At 33.7% G+C, this 27,625-nt stretch overlaps 2 protein-coding genes across 5 annotated transcripts; both read right to left on the bottom strand.

Annotated features, from left to right (window-relative positions):
* Window positions 1–1,771: 1,771 nt before the first annotated feature.
* LOC131610567 (uncharacterized) lies at window positions 1,772–25,652 on the bottom strand. Of its 4 annotated transcripts, none has more exons than XM_058882539.1 (3): window positions 25,084–25,652; window positions 24,601–24,848; window positions 1,772–2,182 (listed from the first exon to the last, which is right to left on the bottom strand). In XM_058882539.1, exons 1-3 carry the CDS (start codon window positions 25,549–25,551, stop codon window positions 1,936–1,938), a joined length of 963 nt encoding a protein of 320 aa, XP_058738522.1. In that variant the 5' UTR covers window positions 25,552–25,652; the 3' UTR covers window positions 1,772–1,935. The 4 variants fall into 4 exon arrangements, with proteins under 4 accessions (XP_058738522.1, XP_058738524.1, XP_058738523.1 ...); XM_058882541.1 differs by lacking the exons at window positions 24,601–24,848; window positions 25,084–25,652 and adding exons at window positions 3,196–3,204; window positions 3,357–3,991; XM_058882538.1 differs by lacking the exon at window positions 1,772–2,182 and adding an exon at window positions 24,017–24,420 and having other exon boundaries at window positions 25,084–25,637.
* Window positions 8,621–14,608, bottom strand: LOC131610570 (uncharacterized). Its single transcript, XM_058882543.1, has 3 exons — window positions 13,991–14,608; window positions 9,102–9,343; window positions 8,621–9,026 (listed from the first exon to the last, which is right to left on the bottom strand). The coding sequence occupies exons 1-3, from the start codon at window positions 14,456–14,458 to the stop codon at window positions 8,780–8,782; spliced, it is 957 nt and encodes a 318-aa protein (XP_058738526.1). The 5' UTR covers window positions 14,459–14,608; the 3' UTR covers window positions 8,621–8,779.
* Window positions 25,653–27,625: the final 1,973 nt, after the last annotated feature.

Raw genomic sequence — 27,625 nt, 5'->3', positions numbered from 1 at the left:
TAAGGAGAGCTATGTAGCTTCGAATCTCTTTATTATTCCAGCCTCTATATGTAATCGTATCTATAATCCTGTTTCCTATCCCCGTGTGAGAAACATCATTACCAAAACTTTTATCATTTCTTAATCTCCATATTTCATAAATGGTTTCTGCCACAGCCATTTTTAAAACTCGAGCTCGACAACTTTTACCTTTAGTGTGACGGATTAGCCACTGGATCTCCGTCTCCCATTTTTGCGGATTATGTTGGATCTGCAACCATTGTAGAACCTCCAACCAAATTTTCTTGTAAGTACTACATTCGAAAAAGATATGGTTCAGTGTTTCCTGTTCTTGGCAAAAACAGCAACTCATACTATCCAGCATCCCGTATTTTTTGTAATTTTTGAATATACTTTACTGAAAGGACTATAAAAATTAAGATTTAAAGAAGAAAGATGTCTTAAACTTCCTGATAAAAAAGAAGAAAATTATAACTAATGAAGTTAAAAAAATAATAAAAAATGGAAAAAAAGTTAGAAAATAAAATAAAGGTTAGACGTGAAATTCGAACCCGGGACCTTTCGGTCGTACGTCTTTTGCCCTCAAATTCTTACCGATTGCGCTACGTCAATTATTTGAAATAACATGACATAGACAATTATAAGAGGGCAAATTTTGGGGTATGACAGTAGCCAATGCTCTAGATACCAGATGTTAGGAAATCACTCTTGTTTACGAAACGAGATTCAATCACTTTCTTGATTGATTAACAATTCTCACTTCTCACTCTTCACTCAGGTGATTTAACCACTCATTGGTTGCAAGAGGATTCTTGTGCACAATTAATTTGATAAGAGAAGAAATTTGTGAACTTTAATTAGGGAAGAAAAGAGAAATTAGGGTTTTGGGAGAAAGTAAAGAAGATGGAATTGAGTCCGCAGAGTTTCTATCTACTTTCAACTAAAAATTTTATTCAACGTTTCTTGACACTTACAACAATATGGTACCTCCCCATTTATAGTTAGATTGCTTGATCACTAAGCAATTCTCAAAATAACCGACTAACATATACTTTGACAAGTTGTATTCAACTCCCTGTTGAATCCAACATATACAACTCTATTCGACTCTGTCAAATACACATTGATTCGACTCTTTAGAACCTAACGTTTACATACACAAATAATTACATTTTTTACATCTTTGAGATTGGTGTTATCACTTTATTTGTGCAAAGATTCTAAAACACAATGATAAACATGATATTATAATTGATAATCTACTTTGCTACTATATTTTGGAATTTAATAGTTGTTAATGTATTATTTAAGTATATAATTTATGGTGATGGTGATTGCACTTTAGACATGTTATTATCATGTGTAGTTCTTAATTAAGTCAAAATTATAATTTAACATTTAAGTTATTTTTTCAGTGTACTTTAAAGACTTTTAAAATTCATAATTATAATTTGTTTACAATTTCATAATTACTTTTAAAGTTATGAAGTTTAGAACAATAAAATTTGGACTATATCGTTGTAGTAAATTTATTTTGTGCAAGAACTTGTGGTTAATATATAATATTTTATAATCTAGTACGTTTGAATATCTACTCATTCTCATCACACTTTCTTTTTAAAGCTAAAATTTACAATGTGAATGAAGGGTCATGAAAGAAAAATAATAACCAACATAACAAGCACAACAAAATTAAAAAATAAATAGATGTTGTCTTTATATGATTTTGATCATTGAGTATAGATAAGTTGATCCTGCAAAGAAAATCATATCAAAGAAATTTCCAATTCATTAGAATAATAAAGTTGCCATAATAGCACAACCACGAGTACAAAGTAACATATATTGCAGCTAAACCATTTATTAGAAGACAATTTAGACAAAACTTCTATTGTGAATAGTTGCTTAAGAATTGAGTTGATTATAAGATCATAACTAATATTTCTTGATGAATTCATAAATGTGATTACTGATTTCATCAGCAGCTTCTTGGTTGTTGAAGTGAGCCACACCTTCCTGTACAACTACTTCCTCCAAATTTGGCACATCTTTCTTGAAACCACCACTCTCAATGTATTGCTTTGTACCCAATGAAACATAAACTAGATCCAAATCACCAGTGATGAACTTCACTGGTACCTTAATTTGTGCTCCGGTCCATGCTGCTGTCAGCTCCCAGTTTCTGTAAACATAATATATACACACATGAGCAGAGTAATGTAAATTGCATGTGAACGTAACCTCCGGGGGTTAGGATATACATTACCAGAGTGATTCTTCCATAAGCCATACATTTTCAAGCGTGGATTGAAAAACTTTCATAACCTTATCGTATATCAAATAATAATAATTACATAGAAAGCAATAGCATTTAAATTAATACAGTTATAGAATTAATTTGCACAGCAAATTAAATTCATGGATTTATTCTCTATGTCATATTTTTCTTTCTTTCTTTTATGACTGGTTTCGATCAGAAATAAACTAGTTGGGCTTCAGAAGAGGTTTTTATGGAGTTTTCAGCAGGGGGTTAAGGTTGTTTAGGTGAAGTGGGTGTATGTGTGCAAACTCAAGAGGGAGGGAAGTTTAAGGGTCAAGGATTTAAGGCTTGTTAATTTGATTCTGTTAAGTAAGTGGAGGTGGAGGATAGGCCATATCTATTCTTGCCCGATCAAGCAAAGTCGGAAGGATGCTTGATCATGGTTACCCGTCTCCTAAATAAGTTTTTCTATGAGGACTACTTCTAGGCTTTACTCTAGGGTTTTTGAGGTTTTTCAAGGCCTGGCAAGGGTAAGAAGACCCGTATAGTTTGCTTTCAATGGTCTGAATTATATGTAATAAAATCATTTTTGTAGGAAAACATGTTGGTTAATCACTGATTGAAATTTGACTTGGAAATGAATTCATTCTCATACTTCAGCCTTTGTTTTCTCCTTGCTAGAATTGGAGCATGATTCGCTCCGGTGCCTCTGTTTTTAAGGATGCGCCGGGCGGCCAACATTTTGCATGGGTCGAATTTACCTTCTATCAACTGTCTCTTTCGAGTAGTGTGTTGTCCTTGTTCCAATATTGATTTGTTCTTTATTTGTGTGTTGATGATTCTAATAGTCTGTTCTTTCTTCAACCTTTTATTTTAGATGACTCTTCTTTCTCTTTTTTAGAGTATTGCATGTGCTTCTTATTTGTATGTGGTACTCTTTTCCTCTTTTCATAATTATATATTTGAGGCAGCAAGAGCCGTATGGCAAAGAAGTTCAGTACTAAAATGTGAAAGACACTAAAAGTACAATAGTAGTACCAGCGAAACTAAAAATAGTCAAAAATGAAAATACAACGGGAGATGCAAATTAAGTGACATATTCAAATAATGAAAACGCAAATACAAACGAACCTGGAATCTGCAGACATAATAATCATCACCAAACGCAGCTCGCATGCCATCAACAGGTTTAACTTTGGGATTTCTCGGTAAATATGGAACACTCAAACACACATAAGCTTTCACTTTTTCAGGTCTAAACAAACAGAGATTCCAACCAATAATAGCACCCCAATCATGAGCCACGAGAAACACTTGTTCAACACCGAGTGAATCAATAAGAGCAACTATATCACCAACCAAATGGAAGATCGTATAGCTACTTACTGAAGCGGGAGCTTCGGTGTCGCCGTAGCCTCGGAGATCAGGAGCCACCGCACGGTAACCGAGGGAGCCGAGAGCGGCAATCTGGTGGCGCCATGAGTACCAGAGTTCAGGGAAGCCGTGAAGGAACAATACAACCGGTCCTTCTCTGCCTTTCTCGGCAATATGCATCTTGATTCCATTAACTTCAACTGTTCTGTGTTCAATTCCTTCCATGATCGTTCTATTTGGTGTGAATTTGTGAAGAGAATTCGATATTCAATTATATGCGGAGAGATAAGATGAATTTGGTGACTATCCCTATTCGCCTGGCATCAAATCAATTGCTTTTAAATCCATTTAGACTTTTAGACTTTTAGACTGTCTATAAAAATTTATTTTAAAAAGTTTATTTCTTTTTATGAAAAACTGATTTTATATATAGAATGTTTAATCTTTTTGTTATAATAATATTTTTTTTTACCACTTTTGCTAAAAATGTTTTAATTATTTTGTTATATTAAAGAAACTTTCAAAAGAAGACTTCAAATAAAAATTGATTTTCTTTATAAGTATTATTTTAAATATTTTATTAGGTAATGAAGTTTTAAAAAATATTTATTAAAAGGATATTTTAAATAATTTCTCATAAAGATTGATTGTAATCATTTTTACCAGTACTGTTTTTAATAGGGTCTCAAAAATAGTTTTTAGAAATATAAAGTAAAATATCACAATTTTTAAAATTTGTATAACAATTATTAGTTAATTTTCTTCGTCAAAAAACTGAGTGGCCATCCTAACAAAAGTTGTCTCAAAATAAAATTTCTTTTCAATAAACTCCTTATTTTTGAGCTTATATTTTATAATTTATTCATATATTACATTTTTTTGTGGTAAAAATTATTTTCTTGCATGTTTATATATTTTTTTTATCATCTTATAATTTTTTTTATAAATTATTTGAAGTAGAATATGATTCTATTTAACCAAAAAAAAAAAAAAACAGATTATCAATAGCTTATGGGTTATATAGAATTGTAAAGAATAATAAATATTATATTTAAACGTGAAATAAATAAACTATTTTAATATACAGAATTGTAAAAAATAATTAATATAGAGAGTGAGAGAGATTAATACCTAAACACTGAAAATACTTGTACACATATTTTGACTCGGCTAAAAGGCCATGTTGTTGCCGTTTAGAGAAGGTTATAATCTACCACCTCACCCAATGAGTAGGAACATTATCTTGGGCTAGCGTAGGAGATTTAGATCATGAATTCATCCAATGGTTCCCTATATCTCACGTATAAAGAAAAATATGTTGTTATAACTGTTCAATTGTATAAAGATGAATCATGCAATTTTTAAGCTACATAATTTAAAGTCAAACTTTATTCATCCATCTTACTCGCATACTGACTTGAGCGTTGGAGTAGTAACCTTGCATGCCAATTTCTCTTCTTCACCGCACCAGAAACTCAAGTATAGCGTTGCACCTCGCAACCTCTATCATCTAATCAATTCTGGTTCCATAACGGAACAACATCGTCGTCTCTGGAAATGGACTTCTGATTCCCGTGTTTAACACGATTGAATACACCTATTTTGATTCATATATTCGAAGCTTTATCAACCTAGCAGATCAGAATTCTTGAGATTAAGCCACATACCTACTATTTTCTATTTAGTTTGGTAGCAAATCAACTCTGATTTTTAGAATTTCTAAATTTCTAATCTCCATATTTCCAACAATAGAAGATCTAAAGTCACTCGCTCCGCCACTTTGGGCGAAACAGTCGTTGTTCTTGCCACTACTCTATCCGCAAGAGATTTCCCTCCTCCTCATGCGGTGCAGATAGTGTCATTGTGAACACTTCGTGACATCCAAATCTTCTCTTACCTCCTCAGATAGTAGGACATGCTTTGCAGTTCCAACAAGGTGAGTATTCACTCAAACCACCAGCACCACCATCGATCTCAACACCAGAGGCACTACATGGGTTTCTGTTCTTACAAGTTAGCCTCAGAATACAAGGTGTGAACGAGTTATTGAATAATATGTACAACATAGTTCGACAGCAAAACTCGCAAGTCATAGAAGAAAGATTACTTTGTTCGAAAGAATGCTTGTAGAACGTGAATTCGAAGGGGAACATGGTGTAGAAAGCCACTTCCAAAGGAAGTTGAACAATCGTCCTTGAGTCGGCCATGTTAGAAATGATAGAGTTATGAAATTTCCAAATCACCAAAAGAGAAAAGGACGTCAAACTCCTCCTCACAGCCCAAGATGAGGTTGAGGTAGTCCCGTTCCTCCTGAGGAACAAGTAGAGATACCACCTGTGAAGAATTCGAAGAAGGATCATCTTTGTGCTCGTATACTGGAAAACTAGATACCAAAGTTGCTGGAAGAACCTCCAAAGTTAAAGGAGTACGACAAGAATAGAGATCTGGACAAACAAATACAACACGCATTAACTAAGTGTAAACTAAGTGTACCAACACTAATAGATGACAGTTTAAACTACTTCCACGTTGACAGTCAACTAAGGGTCTGTTTGGTTCAAATGAGGGGGAGGGGAGGGGAGGGATTTTAATGGAGGGAAGGGAGGGGGAGAGGAGGGGATGGATTTTTTGTAATTATATATATGTTTGGTTCAAACAAGGGGAGGGGAGGGGAGGGGAGGGGAGGGAAGGGATTTCGTTTAAAAATATGTTTGGTTCACGAGGGGAGGGGAGGGATTTTAATAATAATTTACAATTTTATCCTTGTAATTTTATATAGGTGATATGATATTCAATTGTAAAAATTTCATAAATATTTTATTGGAAATAATATTTTAATAACTGAGTGATTAAAAAGTTATAACTTATCGCATAATATTAAAAAAATTGAGTACACTTGATTCGTATTATAACTTTCGGCACAAAATAAACTATGTGTTGATAACAACTTTTGAATACATAAAATAAATTATAATAAAAAACAAAAAATTATAGTAGTTATAATTTTATTAAATAAAAAAATAAAAAATAATTTGAAGGTGAAGAATAATTGCAATAAATTGATGGAAGCAATAGAAAAAAATCACAAAAAGAAAAGTAGGAACGTGAAAGAAAATAATATTTTTAAAATAATAAAATAAAATTGAGGTTATTTTAGTAAATATATTAATTTAATTAATATTAAAACTCATATCCCCTCCCCTCCTCTCCGAATCCCCCCGATTCGGAGGAACGCAAAAAGTGTCATTTGGAGGGAATTTGCTCCCCTCCTTTCCCTCCTAAAAATTGAACCAAACACATTTTATTTTAAATATTCCCTCCCCTCCCCTCCTCTCCCCTCCCCTCGCTCTACCTCGAACCAAACACATCCTAAGTGTAAACTATTTGTACCAACACTAATAGGATCGTGGATACTCTGATTTAAGTCTTTACTTGACACGAGCATTAACTCTTGGGACAATCAGTGTGAGAACTTCACTTCTTATTTTTCAACTTGAAAAAGGCAATTAGTGACACTAGTTTCCCTCAGTGGGATAATGCATGGGGAAGAAGACTAGCTTGCGAGTGTACATTAACTGTTTCATGCAAGTAGTTGTGGAAGTAGGAGGAAGTGAAAAGGGTCTTAAGTATTGGATATTTGAGAATGGTCTAAAGCATGATATATCCTTCATGGAGAAATTAGGGAACATTGAGGGATATTTCTTCTATGACTATTGGAATTCCCTTGGCCCAGGCCACCTTGCCTCTAGGGTTTATACTGCAGTTGTTAAAGACAAGACTCAATATCCTTCTCCTAATAACAAAATGGACCAAGAAAAGGATCATAGTCCTCTTCCATAGGTATATTTGGATAAACATTCTCGGCTGTCCAATGGTTCTTTTTCTAGGTCATCCACTCCTTTTCTCAAGCTATCGGCCATTTTTCCATCCTAGATTCCTCGCACTTCTCATGAGGCACTCATTGCTATCTCTTAGGTCACTTTCTTCACTTACCATACTGCTTCTCTATTTTTTTCCTAAATGTTTTCGTTTGAAGTGATGTTTTAGGTATGGGTAATCCTTCCAAGTAAATGAATACTTGAAAGGAAAAGTGTGAGGCGGCTGAACAAGAGAGACCCAATCTTCAAAAATAACTGTTGGTCCTTTAGGAATAGGCTAGTCGTGTAGAGTCTCTTTAAGAGGAGGGGAAAATTCATGGATCCCCTTCCTCTCTTGCTGCCAGGATTATTGAGCTCGAATCCTCTCTAGAAGCAAAGAAAAAATCTCGAATGGAGGCTACCAGTGCTGTTGCGAAAATGAAATCCCGTGCTAACGAGGTCATGGGAGATTTTCAACAGGGGAAGGAAACTAAGTATAAGGATCGTGAAGCCTGTGAGGGATGGGTGGTTGGATTGAGGAAGGAAGTTGATGATGCCCTCCAGAAAACTCTTAAAATGGAGCACATAAACTTTGACCAATCCTCCGACCAAGTGGAAGTGATTCGTTAAGGTATTCATATTCTATGCTCACAACTTGACATGCACAAATTCGTTTAGGAAGAAGCTTTCGTGGAGGATGAAGGTGCAATGCCTCAAGTTGAAAGTCTTGATGTTATGTTTAATGCTGATAGGATATTGTTGCCTTATGGTTTCCTATTACATGTATAAACAACAATATCTTATTTATTTACCTTTCTTCAATCAAAGTTTTATTTATGCTTGTCATGTTTTGTTTAACATTCTTTCCGCTCTTCTTACTATAACATATGGGTCATCCTTGACTCGCTATCAAACACACGACTAAATTAAATGTATGAAAATATCTACTCATTCTCATTAAACTTTCTTTTTAAAGCTAAGAGTTACAATGTGAATGGAGGGTTATGAAAGATAAACAATAACTAACTTAACAAACAAGTGACTAAATTAGAAAATACATAGATGGTGTCTTTATATGATTTTTATCATTGAGTAGAGATAAGTAGTTGATCATGCAAAGAGAAACATATCAAATAAATTTCCAATTCATTAGAACAATAAAATGTCCATAATAGCACAACCACGAGTACAAAGTAACATAGATTGTAGCTAAGCCATTTATTAGAAGACAATTTAGACAAAACTTATAGTGAATACTTGCTTAAGAATTGAGTTAATAAGATCATAACTAATACTTCTTGATGAATTCATAAATGTGATTGCTGATTTCATCAGCAGCTTCTTGGTTGTTGAAGTGAGCCACACCATCCTGTATAACTACTTCCTTCAAATTTGGCACATCTTTCTTAAAATCACCACTCTCAATGTATTGCTTTGAACCAAAAGAAACATATACTAAATCTGAATCACCTGTGATGAACTTCACTGGCACATTAAATTGTGCTCCAGTCCATGCTGCTATTAGCTCCCAGTTTCTATAAACATAATAAATAGACATGAACATAGTAATATAAATGGCATGCGAATGTTAGACATAGAAATAGACTTACAAGTTGAAATTTCTGTAATAGTTAAGGGCACCAGTAAATCCCGTCTTTTCAAATTTAGAAGCATAGTAATCGATATCTTGTTGTGAGAGCCAAGAAGGCAGGGATCTTGTTCTTATAGCTTCTGGAAAAGCTAAGAAGCCTTCTTTGGGTATTATTAGTGGCTTATCACTCCTACTTGTAAGCATGGCTTTCATAACTAGCTCAGGGCTTTTTGCAAATTCAACTTCTATTTTCCCAGGTTCCTGTGTCACATGTGTTTGTATTGGATTATGCCAAGTAAGAAATAGTACAATAGTAATAATTTGGGTACTAAAAAGTGAAAGATACTTATAGTACAATTGTACTAACAAAATTAAAAATAGTTAAAAATAGTAATACAAAGCACATGCAAATGAAATGACATATTCACTTTGTAATATTGTCGTATGGTCATTTATAGAATACAGATAAACCATGTTTTGAAACTAGAGAATGGAATTTGGAAGAAGACATAACTATAAGGGAAATCACTAGAGGTTTGAGACATGGGGGTCCCCTTTCACCTTTTATTTTTTTTCTTTTGGTGGCAGAAGGTATTGTACCAAGTGGTCTCTTTAGGGGAATTTGAGGGTTTTCAATTTAATGATTCATTCTCATTTTTGAATTGTTACAATTCACGGATGATACTCTCTTGATCAGAGATAGGTTTTGGAAGAATATTCGGACCATCAAAGCTTTACTTAGAGGCATTGAGTTGATGTTGGGTCTTCGGGTGAATTGGTCCAAAAATAAATTATTTTGTCTTAATCTTGATTCCAATCTTTTGTAGGTAGTCACTTCTTTCTTGTCTTGTGGTTTTGGATTGATACCCTTTTGTGTTTCTTGACATCCTAATTGGAATTAGTCATAGAAGAAAAGAATCATGGGCTCATATTGGCTCCAAAATTAGAAGAAAATTAGAATAAGGTTGACGGTGTGACGTGATAGATTTTTGTCTAAGGGAGGTAAAGTGGTTCTTTTGAATTCCATTTTATCCAACATTCCTATTTTTTCTTCTCTTTCAATAAGGCTCCTAAGGTGATTAAAAGAGATCATAAAGATCCAAAGAGCTTTCTTATGGGGCGGGGTTAAAGATTCTCATAAGTTTAGTTGGGTTCGTTAGTCTATTGGTTTAATACAAGAGGAAGAAGGTTTAGGGGTTAAACATTGTGGGATTTTTCATCTTGCTTTGTTAAGCACGTGGAAATCATGGATCTTAAATGATGATACTTCTTTATGGGCCGAGCTAATTTCTTATAGGTGTGATAATGTGAATTGGGAGGTTTTAGGTGGTCCTTGTTTGAATAGGAATGTGTCTTTTTAGTGAAAGGATTTGTGTGCAATTAGGGAGTTAGTGGTAAATTCTTGACTCATTAAATGATTTTATTCTTCCATTTATTAAAAGATTGGGAATGAGAGGTATTTAGACTTTTGGAAGACACCATTGGCTTGAGTCTTCTTCCTTTGATGTCTTATTCCTTTCGTTGTTTCGGTTTAGTTGTCCAGGTTGTCTTAAAGTTGGTGATGCAGGGGTTTTGGATCAATGACTCTTGGGTGTGGGATCTTGGATTTAATGAGGCAGTTTTTAGAGAGATGATGTCTCGTTGTTATAAGAGTTATTGAAAATTTTGAATGGTGTGAAGCCTAAGTCTCTAGAAGAGGATCACATTTTTTTTTGTGGAGGCATATAAATGGATTTTCGGTCAATGATTGTTACAAGAAGATTCTTGAGTTTTGCAATTCCGTGCCTTTTTTGGATCCTTTAAAGGAAAAAGTATTAACTTGTTTATGGAAATCTAAAGTTCCCGGCAAAATCCTTATTTTTTGTTGGAGGTTAATCCTTAACAAGTTGCCCACGAGAATGGATTAGGAAAAGCGTGGAATTATTTATGGTGCTCACAATGTGTTTGTCCTTTATGATTTTTGGAAAAGGAGAGTGTGTAGCAACTGTTTTGTTCTCGCTCTCTTTCAAATCTCATTAGGACAAAATTTTGCTTGTGTTTTGGAATGGATGATTCTTCTATTGCGGGTTCTTTGTTGGATAGCCTCCACGATTTAAATTCGACCATTTCCTTTTTTTTGTCTTGCATTTTGTTGATTCATTTGGTATTGTAGGAATTTTATTATTTTTAAGGATAAGTACTCTCATAAACTCAAATGTCTTGAGTTTGATTAAGTTATTAGTTTGGGATTGGTTCAATGCTTTTATTAGAAAAGGGAGAATATCTCTCGGTCGGATTGGTGTGACAACCCTGGAGCTTCTTGGGTGTAATATGCGTTTTTATTTTGTTGTAGGTGGGTTTATTGTTTTTCTTTGGTTTCCTTGGTTGTAAAAGCGTGAGCACCTTTGATTATAAAAGAATAGTGATGACAAATGAATCAGAGTCACCCAATCTAATCTTAATTTTTAAAATATATCTAGGAATATTTAAAAAATAAATATTTTTAACTTTTAAGATAACATTAATTATATTTTTGAAATTGTACTTTCAAAGTAATTATATTTTTCAATTTTCAATTTAATGCATATTGATTTATATTTATTTTAATTAATAAAAATAAACAAGGAGCACCAACTATGCTCTAAAACAGAGAAAACCCAACTAAACAAAAAACAAAGAAAGAAATGCGTGCAGACAAATCCAACACACTAAACAAGACATACCAATTCAAGAACTACAGTATCACACCCCTAGCAAGAGACGCCTTAAGAGAGGCAAACACCACCACCTAAAAAAAAGGATGCTGGCACCCAACACACCCTTAAAATCTAAGGAACCAGAGCGAGTCACACTTCCAGTCAAGCAAAGAGAAGACAAAAGTTAGATCATGCGAATAAATTCACTTTTAAGTCAGGTTAATTATCGAATTCACCCAGTGACTAACCAAGAAGGTTTATTGATAAAAAGATGATTTTACTATGCATTTTCCAAATATCTAGACCACATAATGTCAGATTGAAAGCAAACCTAAACGAGTCTTCTTACTCAATCCAACCCCTTGAAAAATCTCGAAAATCCCTAAAATTAAACACGCAAGAGGTAAACGCATTTCCACCCAACTAAGATCATTATATCTAATCAAAAAGCCTGCCTCACACAAGACAAACAAATGAGCCACATACTCAACATGTCCTATTCACACCACACTCCTGAAACCACTATCAACAAACACAATTTAACGCTTATAAATATTTTGCTTAGTTGACAATCTATCTTGAAGCAGCTGCCACAAAAAAACAACACTTTAGAAATCACACGTCTCTTCCAAGCCATAACCAAACCCTGAATCATCTAATCTGATCTACAATCAACACCAATCATCCAGGTGGAAAGCCTAATGTAAGCAAAACTGACTGAAAACTCTTCAGTGAGATACGACAACCACGACCATACATCCACCCGATCTTGCTTAAACACCCAACAATAGAACTAATAAGCTTTGTAAGATTCTCCAAGATGCCCATCAACCCCACTACGAGAGACTTTTTCCCTAAGACGAGGAACAACCTCTCAAAAGACACACACATCGAATTCACCCACACCCAAATATCATGCCATGACATATTTCTCATACAGTCATCTACTACCTTGATGTGGGAAGAGGTGAACAAATCTGATGGCTGATCAGAAGTAGGACCAAGAAAGGAAACCCATCTCTGAAAGGAAGAAGCCTTTCGCCTGCTATCATTCGTACCATCCAATGGGGAAATACCTATTTGATAGCCATACCTGGAAGAGATGTTAAACTTTTTCACAAAGATGGTATGCCGTCTAGCATCCTTCACCTTCACTTATTTAACAGAGCCAAATGAACAATCCTCAAATCCATAACCCCTAAATCACCGACCCTCTTGGGTTTGCACACATCCTCACACTTCACCCGAGCAACATTGACCCCTCCCTTTTAAACCCCAAAATAAATCCCTAACTAACTTATTCTATATTAAAATCTGCATCTTTATAAAAAATGGAAGAAAATCGATAAATTATTCATAACTAAATTCAACAGATAAATCCTACCACCAATACTCATAAACATGTTCCTCTTGCAATCAAGCCGCTTAGAAATAACCTTAACTATAGAGTCCCAAGGTTCCACTTTCTTAAGATTATAACCAACATGAAGTCACAAATACTTGAAAGGAAAAGTACCAGCTTTGCAGTGCAAAAAACCCTCTTCCAGATCCAGAAGCAAGTACTCAAAATCCCTAAGGATGACATTAATCGATAACAAATCATCCATCGGTGGAATACCAATCCGAGTAATGTCATCCGCATATTAAATCCTCCACCACAAGCAGAAAAAGGAACGACACTAGGATAGTACCAATATTTAATAAGATGATGTAAGAATAATATTCTTATTTATTTATTTTATTTTTATATTTTCTTAATTTACATACAATTATTAAATAAGTCAGTTATTGTGTACTAATAGGTATGTATATTTTAAAAGTTGATACATTAAACTTAACTAAAACAAAAAGAAAATTCACAAAAACTTTCACTTATATAAAATGCAGCAAGAATAAATAAAAGAATACTTTCGAATTTATGAAAATTGAGTTCAACAATATTACAAGAAATTAAATTAATTTATTATTGAATGTAAGATAAATAGATTAATTATGTATTTTAAAACATTATATCATCCGGAGCCAGTGAACTTTGTTTTGAGTTGCAAAGTTGAGAATATCTTACTAGAATAGATAAACACCAACATTTCTTTATTAAAAAAAACAACAAACAGCAAACAACAATTCCCATTCTACCACATGCATAGATTAAAATTCTTCGTTTAGTTACCTAACAGATTCAAAGGCAATAATCTAAGTAGAAATAAATCAACTTAAAAATATTTGAACTAACCTGGAATCTGCAGACATAATAATCATCGCCAAACAGAGCTCGCATAGCATCAAGAGGTTTGATTTTGGGGTTTCTCGGAAAATATGGAACACTTAGACACACATAAGCTTTGATTCTCTCAGGACGAAACAAACAAACATGCCAACCAATGGTAGCACCCCAATCATGAGCCACAAGAAAAACTTGTTCAACACCGAGTGAATCAATAAGAGCAACGATGTCACCAACCAAATGGAAAATCGTATAGCTACTAATCGAAGACGGAGCTTCGGTATCACCGTAGCCACGAAGATCCGGAGCCACCGCGCGGTAGCCGAGGGAGCCGAGAGCGGCAATCTGGTGGCGCCATGAGTACCAGAGTTCAGGGAAGCCGTGAAGGAACAATACAACCGGTCCTTCTTTGCCTTTCTCAGCGATATGCATTTTGATGCCATTCACTTCAACTGTTCTGTGTTCTATTCCTTCCATGATCGATCTAGTTTGTGTGAATATGCGGAGAGATAAGATGAAAATTGAAATTGAATTGGGAGATTTTAACGAAGAAGTGTTTGGTTTCAACTTTCAACTTTGAAGAGGCGTGTGTGACTGAATGAGGAAAAATTCATACTGCATGTGGAGGAAATTTGGTAACTATCCCTATTAAATCCATTTAAACTATCTATAAAAAAAACTTATTTTAAATTTGGTAACTATCCCTATTAAATCCATTTAATTTATTTTACCACTTTTATAAAAAAATTGTTATATTAAAAAAAACATTCTAAAAACGACTTCATAAACAATTAATTTAAATTTTTTTATCAAGATTTATTTCAAATATTTCATTATAATTGTTATATGACTTTTTATGTAACGAAGTTTTAAAAAATGTTTATTAAAAATATATGCTAAAGAATTTCTCAGAAAAATTGATTGAAATAATTTTTAATAGTACTATTTTTTTTATATATTCTCAAAAACATTTTTAAAATATATAAAGTAAAATATTACTTTTTAAATATTTTATAACAATCGGACATTCAGACCAACAATGGTCATTAGTTAATCTCCTTTGTTTAAAATTGTTTTTTTTAAGCAAATAGAACTATATATTAATATAGAGGCACTAAATGCCAAAAGTATAAAATAAAAGATTGATTGACGACACAAAATGTACAAAACAACTAGTAAAAAAAAATGATTTTTTCTTTAGCCACCTCCCTATGGGGGTGACCCCCAGCGAAAAATCAAAACTACCCCTGTTTCGAAAATGAACTTCCGAAACGTTTTTTTTTTTTGAATTTTTTTTTGTCTTCGGAAATGAACCTCCGAAGATGTCAAAACCGTTAATATTTCGGAAGTTCATTTCCGAAAATATTTCTGCATATACAAATTTCCCTCCTTCACTATTTCATCATTTTTCTCCAACACTTTTCCAAACCCTCCACAAAACCCAATCAATCTCCATCTATTTTTCGTCCTAAAATCAAGTTTCAGACCGTTGATCACGTTAAAGGGAGCATAAAAAGCTACAATTTCAGGTAAACATCACTTATTTCATTCCCTATTTCACTACATTGATTCAACAAAATTCTGCTGAACACTGATATAATTCGGAAATTCATGAGACACCTAAGTCCAAGAATAGTGGTAACAAAGGTGCCCGTATTTCGAAGCCACCTCGCACACCTCCGATAAAAAAATCACCCATTGTCTACATTGATGAGATGCCACTTTTTATGCACAAATATATCGATAACATCGTGGATGTTGGAGGAGACGGCAATTGTGGATATCGGGCCGTTGCGGGTTTGCTCGGTAAAGGGGAAAATAATCACACTTTACTCCGACGGGAACTTCTTGCGGAGTTGACTTCGTATCGGGACATCTACGGCCGACTATATGAAAATCAAGAAAAGTTTGCAAAAATTCATGATGCACTTGTTCCACCACTTACCGGTATCGCTCCGGTCTCGAAGTGGATGTCATTCCCCGATATGGGTCATCTCATAGCAAGTGCATATGATATTGTATGCGTCGATTTGACGAGGTTTGGACTAAGTGAGACTTTCTTTCCACTTCATAGTCGACCGCCATTGGACTCGTCGGGCCGAATCATATGCATCGGGTATCTACGATCGCGGCACTTCGTCCAAGTGTTTTTGAAACCGGGGTGTCCTATACCGGCTACTTGTTGTCAATGGACCGCACATCGTTCAAATAAGGCGGAAACTTGGCCGGATCCTTTTGTTTCAAGAATGTCGGAGTTTGAAGAAATGATGAGCCAAGAGCGCGAGCAAAATAGAGAGCGGTCGAAGAATGAGCCTATTTTGGACTTAGGATCCACCGATTGGTTCGGTGAATTTTAGTTTGTTCCGGATCGTTTTTTGTATGTATTGTTGTTTATCATGTAAAATCAGACCGATTCAATACATGTATAATATAATTATGTTTTATGACTTGCTTGTCTAATTTATGGTTAATGTCAATTCCATATGTTCAATTTAGACAACACACTAAGCAATCAACAAAATGCAAAATTTATGTCTGTTTCTGCATAATTCGGAAATGAACTTCCGAAATATACATGTCTGGAACCTATTTTCGGAAGTTCATTTCCGAAATGTCCCCTGAGGCAGGATAAGGTTTGTTAGGCCATCAATGCTCCAATAAGTCTATAAATACACACTCTTCTTCATCCTTTCCACACCACAAAACACAAATGACACAAACCTACCCCCACCTAGCATTCGTCTACTTTGAAACCGGCTACCCGATGCCGTTCCAATTTCGCTTCTCACGCGACACGCCGTTTGCGGAGTTGATACCGTCGCTCAACACGCTTTTGCGCTATCCCGAGAATCGAAAGGTTGTCAAGCTCGAGTACCGCTCGCCATCGCTTAACGACGAGGGAGGCATTAAGTTCACACCTTTTGAGATCAAGAACGAAGAAGATTTGGCGGTTTTGTGGACAACGTTCGACCGATTTTCTTCGAAGGGCCCGATCGAGTTGGACGCGAAACTTCAAAGATCGGCGGACGATGTTATCAAAATGTTGACTCATCCCCACCTACCTGTGATCAACAATATGTAACTTTAATTATATGTAATATTATCGTTGTAATCTTCACCCGATTAAATAAAGCGAATTGTTGTTGTTTTTCATTTTCTTCTGTCCAGACATATTTTCGGAAGTTCATTTCCGAATTCCCCAAGGGGGTGCGTCCGGAGATGAACTTCCGAAACACCACATTTTCTGAAAATGTAACTTTATTTCGGAGATGCATCTCCGAAATCAATATTTTATATTAAAAAAAACACGTTTTCGGAGATGCATTTCCGAAATCACCTTTTTTTAAAAAAAAAGTACAGTTTCGGAAATGAACTTCCGAAACAAGGGGTATTGTGGTAAATTCACCATGGGTGGGCAAGAAGGTTGGGAGGTGGGTGAAGAAAAATTCAAAAAAATACAAAAACGAACCAACGTGCAAAATAAAGAAAAACACCAAAACAACGTGATCAATAATGGAAAAACCAATATAAAGGTAGGAGAGTCGAAGATAGACAAAAATCAAGAGCACTAGAAGGGATACGAGTTAGATCTCCTCAGTCAAAGACATGTGATAAACAACATCAATCACCATTGAATAGCAAGAACACACCTGAAGAAGGCCAAAGACATTCACGCTACTATTGACTCGTATGTCAGATACGGTTTTCGAGTCAGGCTAAGAAAGCACATGAGTTTCCCTCACATATATTAATATATCATTTCTAAGTCAAAAATATTTCCATATCTCCCATGTACTTCAAATACACCAACTTATCTGATAACACTATATCATTATAAGGTTTCAATATCAACCAAACCACAACATGCATCGGAAGATACCCCCTAATGGCCTAATCCTAGACATATCACTAGATGTGAAGAACATTTGAAAATGGATCAAGAAATTCCTAAGTAAGACTATGTACCACCCAAACCAATTAGAAATCATATAATAGTTAGAAACCACCACAAAAACGAAAAACACATTTTACCTCAGTTAAAAAGGGGGGTTTTCCTCGGTTTCACATGCGAGGTAACGAAGGGCGTCATAAAAAGTGTGTCACTTTACCTCTCAGTTTTAACTAAACCGACAAGTAAAATGTAAAGTTCATGTATTTGATCTCCAGGGAGATCCTTTTTAGAATTTTTAAATGGCGAAAACACCTTTCCCTTCGGTTTTGACATTCCACTGACGGGTATAACACATTTCCCTTCGGTTTTGACATTCCATTGACAAATATAACACCTTTCACCTTGGTTTTAAAATTCAACTGACGAGTAAAACACAATTGAGTTTAATAAATCTAATATGGATTTCTTATTTCACTACACCCTAACTGAACTTAAAACTTCTCAAAATTGGGTAGGAAAATAATTTTATGAACAATTATGTCACATTTGACTAACAACTTACATTAATCAATAATTTTCGAGCATCATGTAACTCATCATTCATCTCACGCTCTTTAATGGTTAAAATCTCTTCAATATTTCAAGTTCTTTATTCAACACTTCCTTTTCAATTAATTCATTCTTGAAAGCATAAAATTTGATGCTTTGAAAAATGAACAAATAAGGAACAAAAACTAGAAGTATTGGAGAGATTTTAAGCATAAAAGAACATGAGATAAAAGATGAGTCGCAGAAATCATTGTAAGATTATTTTTAAATACAACATAATTTTTCATATGATTATTTTCAAGTCAATTTAATAGGTTATATGTTCAAAGAGGGGTTAGTAAAATAAACAATCGACATTAGATATAATAAACTCAACTCGATGAAACAAGATGACAGTTCCACAAAGAATCACAAAAATATAATCTCAATATCAATATCAATCTCAAACTTAAACCCAATAACAAAAGATAAACTACAACATATAGATTTTCATAACTTTGGGTAGTAGAACAACTAAACAACAACAACAACATCAATAACTCAAAAATAAAAACTTCCATTAAACAAAAACTCAAAAAAACAATCTCACAACAAATCTACAACAACACCATCATCAATAAACCCTTAATATAATTCTGTTTAAACAACACAATAACGACAAGACTAAACCTCTAGGGTTTAGGGTCTCAACAACGAGTGTCAACAACAATAACAACAAGATTAAACCTCTAGAATTTAGGGTCTCAATAACGGGTCTCAACAACAACACCATCAATAGACCTATAACATAAATCTGTTAAAACAATAACAAAAACAACAACTATAACAACAAGATGAGTAGCTATGTTCGACGTACCAAATCTCTAAAGAAGAAGTGAAAGAAAATGTTTTGGATCTTTGAAGAAGAAACGAGAGCCCTAAACACATATCATCTTTGTATTGAAGATGATATGTGTTTATAACTCTAGTTGTTTAGGCCTCTCTTGTTGGATCTCTTGTTTATGGCTCTTTGTTAGAGTTATGTTTTTATTATTTTAGACAAGTGAAACTGAATGCTACAAGATATATATATATAGAGAGAGAGAGAGAGAAAGAGAGAGAGAGAGAGAGAGAGAGAGAGAGAGAGAGAGAGAGAGAGAGAGAGAGAGAGAGAGAAACAAATTCACCTCAACAAAATCGAGGTGAAATGTGACTTATTTTTAGTTTAAAAATAAAATATCTAGGAAGGCACCACTTTTAATGAAATAAAAACATAATCTGAAGCTGATGAAATTTGAAGCATGTACACTGAATTAGTTTATCCTTCGGTTTTCATTAAAAACCGAAAGAATTAATTGTATATTTTCTAGTAGTACACAAACTCACAAGTCACAAAGAGATAAGAGGATTAAGCCTTTATAAAACTCGAAAAAAAGGGGCAAGAAAGACCTCATGCACAAAATTTGTACCAATATGGGGTCTCAAATTTAAGTCTGATAAATGATAATCACTTTACAACTAGACAAATCAATTTCTATTGTTAATATTCTTAATGATAAATACTTATCTTAATTTAGAACAAACATTTACTTATTTCAAATAACACACAAATACATATTTACTAATTTCAAATAATACACCAATTTAAAAATAAATTTATAAAATGTAAATCCCCAATATATTTAATCAATTAAAAATAAATTAAATTATATGTAATTGAAATTAAATAAAATACAAATAAATATTAATTTATTTCAAACTAATTCGAATTAAATAATGATACATTAATTTACTATTATATTATAATAAACATTATCAATACATTAATGGCAAAATACTCTTTTTGGTCCCTTAACTATATCCTAAGGTTCATTCTGATCCTTTATCTCTAAAAAGTGTCAAAGTAGTCCTTTAATTATTCAAAAAGTATCACGTTTGTCCTTTCTGTCAGTTCCGTTAGTAAAATCTGTTAAAAGTCTACGTGGCAGTGACACGTGGATCTGACTAAATACTGTGATGGATTTAGCGTCGAAAAAACGGACGCTAAAAACTATTTCTGGATTTTAATTATTTTTGTTCATCTTTTTCCCCAAAAAGTTTCTTAAAAAAACCCAGAAATTTGGGATAACAACAAAAACCCAGAAATAGCCTTTATCTAGAAAGCCAGCCTCATATGTCTCTCCCAGTAATGGATTGAATGGTTTGCAAAATTTTCCAAGGCGATACAACAAAAGCAGCAACATTGAGAATCCTCATAAGGGTATTGCACTGCATGACATCATCAATGGTTTTAAATATCAAACATTGTTCCCAGCAAATACACTGAATAGCTAACAACAAGTATAAGCATAGTGAAACTTGAGCACCAAATCCAGACCCATTACTTTTAAAAGAACTGGATGATGATAGAAAATCACGTGTGTTAAAAAGGTGGCATCATCGTCATCATCTATTCTTTCCTCTGCTGCGTCATTTCTGTCATTATCATCCTCAGACCCACATGCCCTCGCTTCTGAATCAAAAAGTGAAAATGGAAGAAAATGGAAATAGTGCATAGAACGACATCGAAGAAATGGAATAAACGGGAGATGAGAGAACGAAATCGGAGGAGAGAGTCACGATGCAAGATGAGCGACGGGCGTTGAGTTCACCGGAGAAGAAAATTTCTTCGTCGTGCCGTCGTGAGAGAGATGAAGAAGAAAGGGTCTGAGAACTTTAAAAAAATCTGGAACGTCACATTAAAAACCCTAATTATTTTCCTCTTATTATTTTAATAATTAGCATTAATTGGAATTAAAATCTGAATAAAATAAATTCTGAATTTTTGTTATCTTCAAATTTCTGGGGTTTTTTAAGAAAATTTTTGGGGAAGAAGATGAACAAAAATAATTAAAATCCAAAACTAGCTTTTAGCGTCGGTTTTTTCGACACTAAGTCCATCACAGTATTTGGTTAGATCCACGTGTCACTGCCACGTAGACTTTTAACAGATTTTGACTAACGGAGCTGACAGAAAGGACAAACGTGGTACTTTTTGAACAATTAAAGGACCACTTTGATACTTTCTAAAGATAAGGGACCAGAATGGACATTAGGGTATAGTTAAGGGACCAAAAAGGGTATTTTGCCTACATTAATTTACTATTATATTATAGTAAATATTATCAATACATTATCAGTACATTAATAATATTATATTATTATATCAATTATATTATTATATCAATATTATTTAATATTTAATAAAATATTTATTTATAAACTTAAAGGCATAATCTTTTCAATATTATTCAAAATTAATTATAATTTATTATTAATTTTGTGTTTTAAATATTTTAATATTAACAACTATTAAAGCTATTTTAATTAATTTCTGATTTTAATTTTCTGTTTTATTTAATTTTTTATTTTAATATGTACTATCAAAATGTGTTTTGGTGTACAATTATTTTTAAAATGATATATAAAAATGAATTAAATTAATTTAGAAATAACCTGTAGCATATATTTGGATAAATAAAGTATAGTATATATTTAAAAAAATTTGAAACTAATTTGGAATATATAGTATAACTTGAATAATTAAACTGATATTAATTTTTCATATATATATATATATATATATATATATATATATAGGGAGCATATCAAGCGAGAGCAATTTTAAATGAGAGGATGAGAGGAATAAATATCAACCTTTGGATTCATCAAGAGAGAGAAATTAATAGCCACATTAATGTATTAACATTCTCTCTCTTGATGAATCTAAAGGTTGATATTTATTCCTCTCGTCTCTCATTTAAAAATGCTCTCACTTGATATGCTTCATATATATATATATATATATATATATATATATATATATATATATATATATATATATATATATATATATATTATTTTTAATCAAGAAATAACTTTATTAGAAAATTAAAAAACATTACAAGCTAGTGATCCAATGGATCCAACAATCCAAGTTACAAACAACAAATCTGACTGCAAACATTAAGGCATAAGCACACTATTAAGAGGCACTCTAAGCTTAGGTTTGGCCTAACACCGGTACACCGTAGCATCAATTATTTTCGAGACAACAACATCTTGGCAGGTTTGGCCCCCAAAACAGGTTTGGTTCTGATACCTCCAACATTCATACACCGTCTCCGTGAAAGCACATGGGAGGATCTTCAGTCTCCACCCTTTTTTTTTGTTACATAGACTTGTCATCCAGTACAATTCCATACGCCATTCTTCTTCAGGTTGGTGTGCCATTTCCAACCATCTAAGGATACGGCCCCATATATTTTTCATCACAGCATATCCAAACAAAAGGTGATCCAGAGTTTCTATGTTCCTGCAAAACACACATTAAGTGTTAGCTAACATTCCCAGTCTATACAACCTTGCTTTCATGGCCAACCTCCTATGGCAAGCCATCCAAAGCACCTGAACAAATCTCGCGCTAGCAACATTCCCATACATAATTTTCCTCCAAGGCACATCTGGTCCCAAGTCCTTAAGCATTCTATACACCTTTCTTGTATTGAAATGCTGTTGATTCAGGATATCATGCCACACTTGGACACTACTAATCTCTGCTCTCATACTCAAAATACTCTTTATGATCCGTGAGGCAGATTGTTTGACAGAAACCGTTCATAATATCTGCTCCATTTACGTAGTAACCGTGGATCCAACGAATCTACAAACTGTCAGCCTTCTTATAAAGATTCCATATGTTTTTCATCATGTTACTCCAATCCAGGAGACCAATAACATTTAGCCCGCTTTGTTTCGGGGATAACAAACCTGCTGCCAGGAAATGGGAGATTTACAGGTTATAATATCAGTACCAACCCACATAAATGATCTACAGATAGATTCAATCCTTTTGATAACCGTTTTAGGGATAGGAATACATTGCAGCCAGAAATTGCTAACCGCAAACAGTATTCTAAAATTTTTGGCCTTAAATATAAGCAAATGTCAATAAATCTAAACACATTTAATGCTTTAATTCAAAAACTATCTCAACTTTAATTACTTACTATTGTTAAAGGTTAACCATTTAATTAAGAGTACATTCGTAATTGTATTATTACTTTTACATGAAATTAAGAAAATTTAATACATTTAACTAACTTTCTTAATAAGGTAGTGAAAATTATTATCTTTTTATAAATCAGGCCTGCCGAAGTACTACTCAATATGAATTTGGTCAACATTAATTAAGTTTACATATAATTTTTATTTTGAGTGTGAATGAGTATTTCAAGGTGCACCTAAAAACTTATTTTATTTTTATGTACTTTTTCTAATACATGTTTTAATAAAATATTGACGGTACAATCCATTAACCACGCATAATAAGATACCCATAAAAAGATACCGAATAGGATTTTTTGTCCTACACTTTTAATTGGCTTGTCCCACCCCTTTTTAAAAGAAAAAACAACCCGAGACGACAAAATTGACCCAATTTTTTTAAAATCGTTGTTAAAAAAAATAATTCAAGTGGTCCTAATTTTAGGATCTTGAATTGAAGTGGTCCAAATTCATCAAGCAAAAACAAGGATTAAAATAAGGATTAACGTCTATGGTGCAAAATAAAAACATCCAAACAATAATCATTACCCTTACATTACAAGTCCAAGTAATCCTTAATACAATGAGCACACAAATGTAACTTCAAATTGTCGCAAGTAGCTTAGATTGTGGTAAAATCATTTATTCAAAGAAGTAAAGAGTTGCTTGAGAATTGAGTTAATAATATCAATACTTCTTGATAAATTCATAAATGTGATTGCTAACATCTTCAGCAGCCTCTTGGCTGTTGTAATGAGCCACACCTTTTTGTATAACCACTTCCTCTAAATTTGGCACATCTTTCTTGAATCCACCACTCTCAATATATTGCTTTGTACCCATTGAAACATAAACTAAATCCAAATCACCTGTGATGAACTTCACTGGTACCTTAATTTTTGCTCCGGTCCAAGCTGCTGTCAGCTCCCAGTTTCTATAAACATAATACACAGAATAAGGAGAGTAGTTTAAATGACATGTAACTGATGGACACTAATTGCGGTGGTTACGGTATAAATTAACCACAATATATTTTTTATCATAAAAACGGTGAATAATTGTATCGGCATCAACAAATGCCGTTTTAACTGTAATGGACATAAAAAAGACTTACAAGTTGAAATTTCTGTAGTAGTTAAGCCCACCAGTGAATCCTGATTTTTCAAATTTAGAAGCATAGTAATTGATATCTTCTTGTGAGAGCCAAGAAGGAAGAGGCTTTGCACTTGCAGCTTCAGGATTAGATAGCACAGTTCCTTCTTTGGGTAAGATTGGTGGTCCAGAATTCCTGCTTGTAAGCGTGTTCCTAATCACCAAATCTGGACTAGCTTTGGCAAATTCAGCTTCTGCTTTCCCCGGTTCCTATCACATGGATTCGAATTTAATTATTATGCAGAATTAATATATCATTTTCATATCTACAACTAGGGTTTACAAATTTTATTATATGTCCCAACTCCCAATGAAGCAATGACACTTCTAGTTCTGGCCACGGTCAAAGGCACCATCGCTATTATTGAGGAGTCAAAAGTTCAAATTGCATAGACAGATTCAAAGGTAGTAATAATTAAAAGTGAAAACACAAAAAAAAACAAACCTGGAATCTGCAGATATAGTAATCATCACCAAACAAAGCTCGCATGCCATCAACAGGTTTGATTTTAGGGTTTCTCGGTAAAAATGGAACACTGAGACACACATAAGCTTTGATTCTCTCAGGACGAAACAAACAAACATACCAACCAATGATAGCACCCCAATCATGAGCCACAAGAAACACTTGATCAGCACCGAGTAAATCGATCAGTGCAATAACGTCCCCAACCAAATGGAAAATCGTATAGCTACTTACCGAAGCGGGAACTTCGGTGTCTCCGTAGCCACGGAGATCCGGAGCCACCGCCCGGTAACCAAGGGAGCCAAGAGCCGCAATCTGGTGGCGCCATGAATACCAGAGTTCAGGGAAGCCGTGAAGGAACAAAACTACCGGTCCTTCTTTACCTTTCTCAGCAATATGCATTTTGATTCCATTCACCTCAACTGTTCTGTGTTCAATTCCTTCCATGATTGATCTCTTTGGTGTGAAGTGTGATGAGAGATTGATGTGAAGTTTTTGTGTTTAAATATAACTATATAAGGTGATGGCGATTTTAACGAAGATGTGTTTGTTTAATTAATTCATGCATACACGTGGGAAGAGATTTAATGTTATCTCAAAATCACTATGACTAGACACTCTGCATACAATTGATATAATTTGTTTATTTAAGTAAAATCGTTGTCATTAATTTATTTCTGCTGTGTTATTAAATATATTCCATTTCTCGAGATTTGGATCACAAATTGACCGGTGAGTAGAATATTGAGTAACGTGTATGTACTCCCTTTGATCTGAATGTATACAAAATTCAAAGTTGAAATCTGAAAGTTGATTACTCCATTTTTAAATGAAAGTTAGACTATTTTTTTAGAAACGTTTTTTACATGCATCAGGAAAACAGTTGTGTAATTCAACATTTTAAAAAAAATGAACAGTGCTTGGAAAGATGCGTGAAATAGATGAGGTATTGCTTTAGCTAAGGATATGTGACTATGGTATATTGGGGTGTTCACTGTTTGGTTTGGTTCGGTTTGTAAAATATAAGCTGCAAACTGAATTAAATCATGTGATTTTGTTAAAAATTGACTCAAATATATTTGAATTATTGGCGATTTTTTGTGGTTTCGATTTGGTTTGGCTTATTTTGTAGTTTTCTATTGGATCAGTTCAGTTTTCAACACCCCTAGTCTCTAGCATATTTTTCACATTTGGACATGATCGGATGATCATCCGCATGAGACGCTGAATCTCATGGAGACAGTTTTAACTTCTCACATTATATAGAGTAAAGTTGCATATCTATACTATATTAAGGGGGAGATTATGCATGTATATGCTATATGGTTATGTTGTTTGTCTTTTAAGTTTTATTTCAATTTTAATTTATATCATTGAGTCTCATCTTCAATTGCGCATTTTTGGATCGAGTTTTTGATTCATATTTTAGCATGCATAATTCAAACTGCTTGTGGTTGAGTATGAGCAATACGTTTTAAGTCAATTAGTTGAGTTTTTGGATCAAGAACCATATGTGAGAATGGTTCAAGTTAGGACATAAGTGAAATCTTAAAATATCTTCATATTGCAACAACAAAAAATCGAGATTTTAGCTGTGTGATTCGAATCACACACCTAGAGGGAAATTAGAATTCTATGAGTCGAATCACAGTCAGTGCAAGATTCAAATCATGAATCACGTGACTTGATATTACAAGTTGTTCATGACTCAAATCATAGATTGTTCTTGACTCGAATTAGGCCATGTGTGACTCGAATCACAACTTTGCCTTGACTCAAACCATGGCTAAAATGGATCTCTCATAAGATAGATCTTGATCCAAACTACTTTCTCACTTGACTCAAATTACACAAGTGCTCATGACTCATCAAGCATGATTTTTCACTATCTTATGTGCTTAATCTCCACTACCTATAAATCATTTTTCTCTCAAATCATTCATAATGTTAGAAAAGATATACTTCCATTATTGATTTGAAAACTCACAAACCACTTGTTCTTTCATTTTTCAAAAGAGTTTTGGATCTTTTATGAATACTTGCGAATATTTTCTTTCATTTTCTACCTCATTATTTCTCCTTTGTTGCATGGATATGAATCTCATTTTGAAAATTCGTGGTTGTTGAGGAGATTCATTTTTTAATTTAATATTTTTTTCAAAGATTTGGTTAAAATTTCAAAGGTTCGCAAGGGTGTGTGATGTTGCGACTGGTTTTGACAATTTCAGTGGAAAAGAAGAAAGTTCTTCTCTCCAGTTTAACCTTAGTAGTGTTGTGTGGAAGTCTACATACAAGGTAGGACTTCTTCTCAATCTTCGGAAATAACAACACTCAAGATACTGGTGGAATAGAGTAAAGATTTCCATAGACAGAGACTTAGTAGCAGTTTGTTAGGGCTGTAAGATTCAAGAGGCGAATTCGAGTAAAGATTTCACATATAGTTGTTCAGTTTGTAGACAGAAAGAAGAAATTTATTTTCCAGCATTTATTTTGGATATTGTGATTGTACGAACTCTTATAC

The sequence above is a fragment of the Vicia villosa genome, linkage group LG6, assembly GCF_029867415.1.
Source record: "Vicia villosa cultivar HV-30 ecotype Madison, WI linkage group LG6, Vvil1.0, whole genome shotgun sequence".
NCBI classification, from domain to species: domain Eukaryota; kingdom Viridiplantae; phylum Streptophyta; class Magnoliopsida; order Fabales; family Fabaceae; genus Vicia; species Vicia villosa.
Note: the sequence above shows the minus strand (reverse complement) of the source record. Positions and strands in the feature narration are given on the sequence as shown.

What these genes read in the sequence shown, in the direction of transcription:
- LOC131610567 (XM_058882539.1), bottom strand. Translation starts at nt 25,551, where the DNA reads ATGGAAGGAATTGAACACAGAACAGTTGAGGTGAATGGAATCAAAATG. An exon ending in ACTATATCTGCAGATTCCAG is followed by an intron (nt 24,849 to 25,083) that starts GTTTGTTTTTTT and finishes TCCATGTGATAG; the next exon opens with GAACCGGGGAAAGCAGAAGC. An exon ending in TACTACAGAAATTTCAACTT is followed by an intron (nt 2,183 to 24,600) that starts GTAAGTCTTTTT and finishes TTATGTTTACAG; the next exon opens with AAACTGGGAGCTGACAGCAG.
- LOC131610570 (XM_058882543.1), bottom strand. Translation starts at nt 14,458, where the DNA reads ATGGAAGGAATAGAACACAGAACAGTTGAAGTGAATGGCATCAAAATG. An exon ending in ATTATGTCTGCAGATTCCAG is followed by an intron (nt 9,344 to 13,990) that starts GTTAGTTCAAAT and finishes CATGTGACACAG; the next exon opens with GAACCTGGGAAAATAGAAGT. An exon ending in TATTACAGAAATTTCAACTT is followed by an intron (nt 9,027 to 9,101) that starts GTAAGTCTATTT and finishes TTATGTTTATAG; the next exon opens with AAACTGGGAGCTAATAGCAG.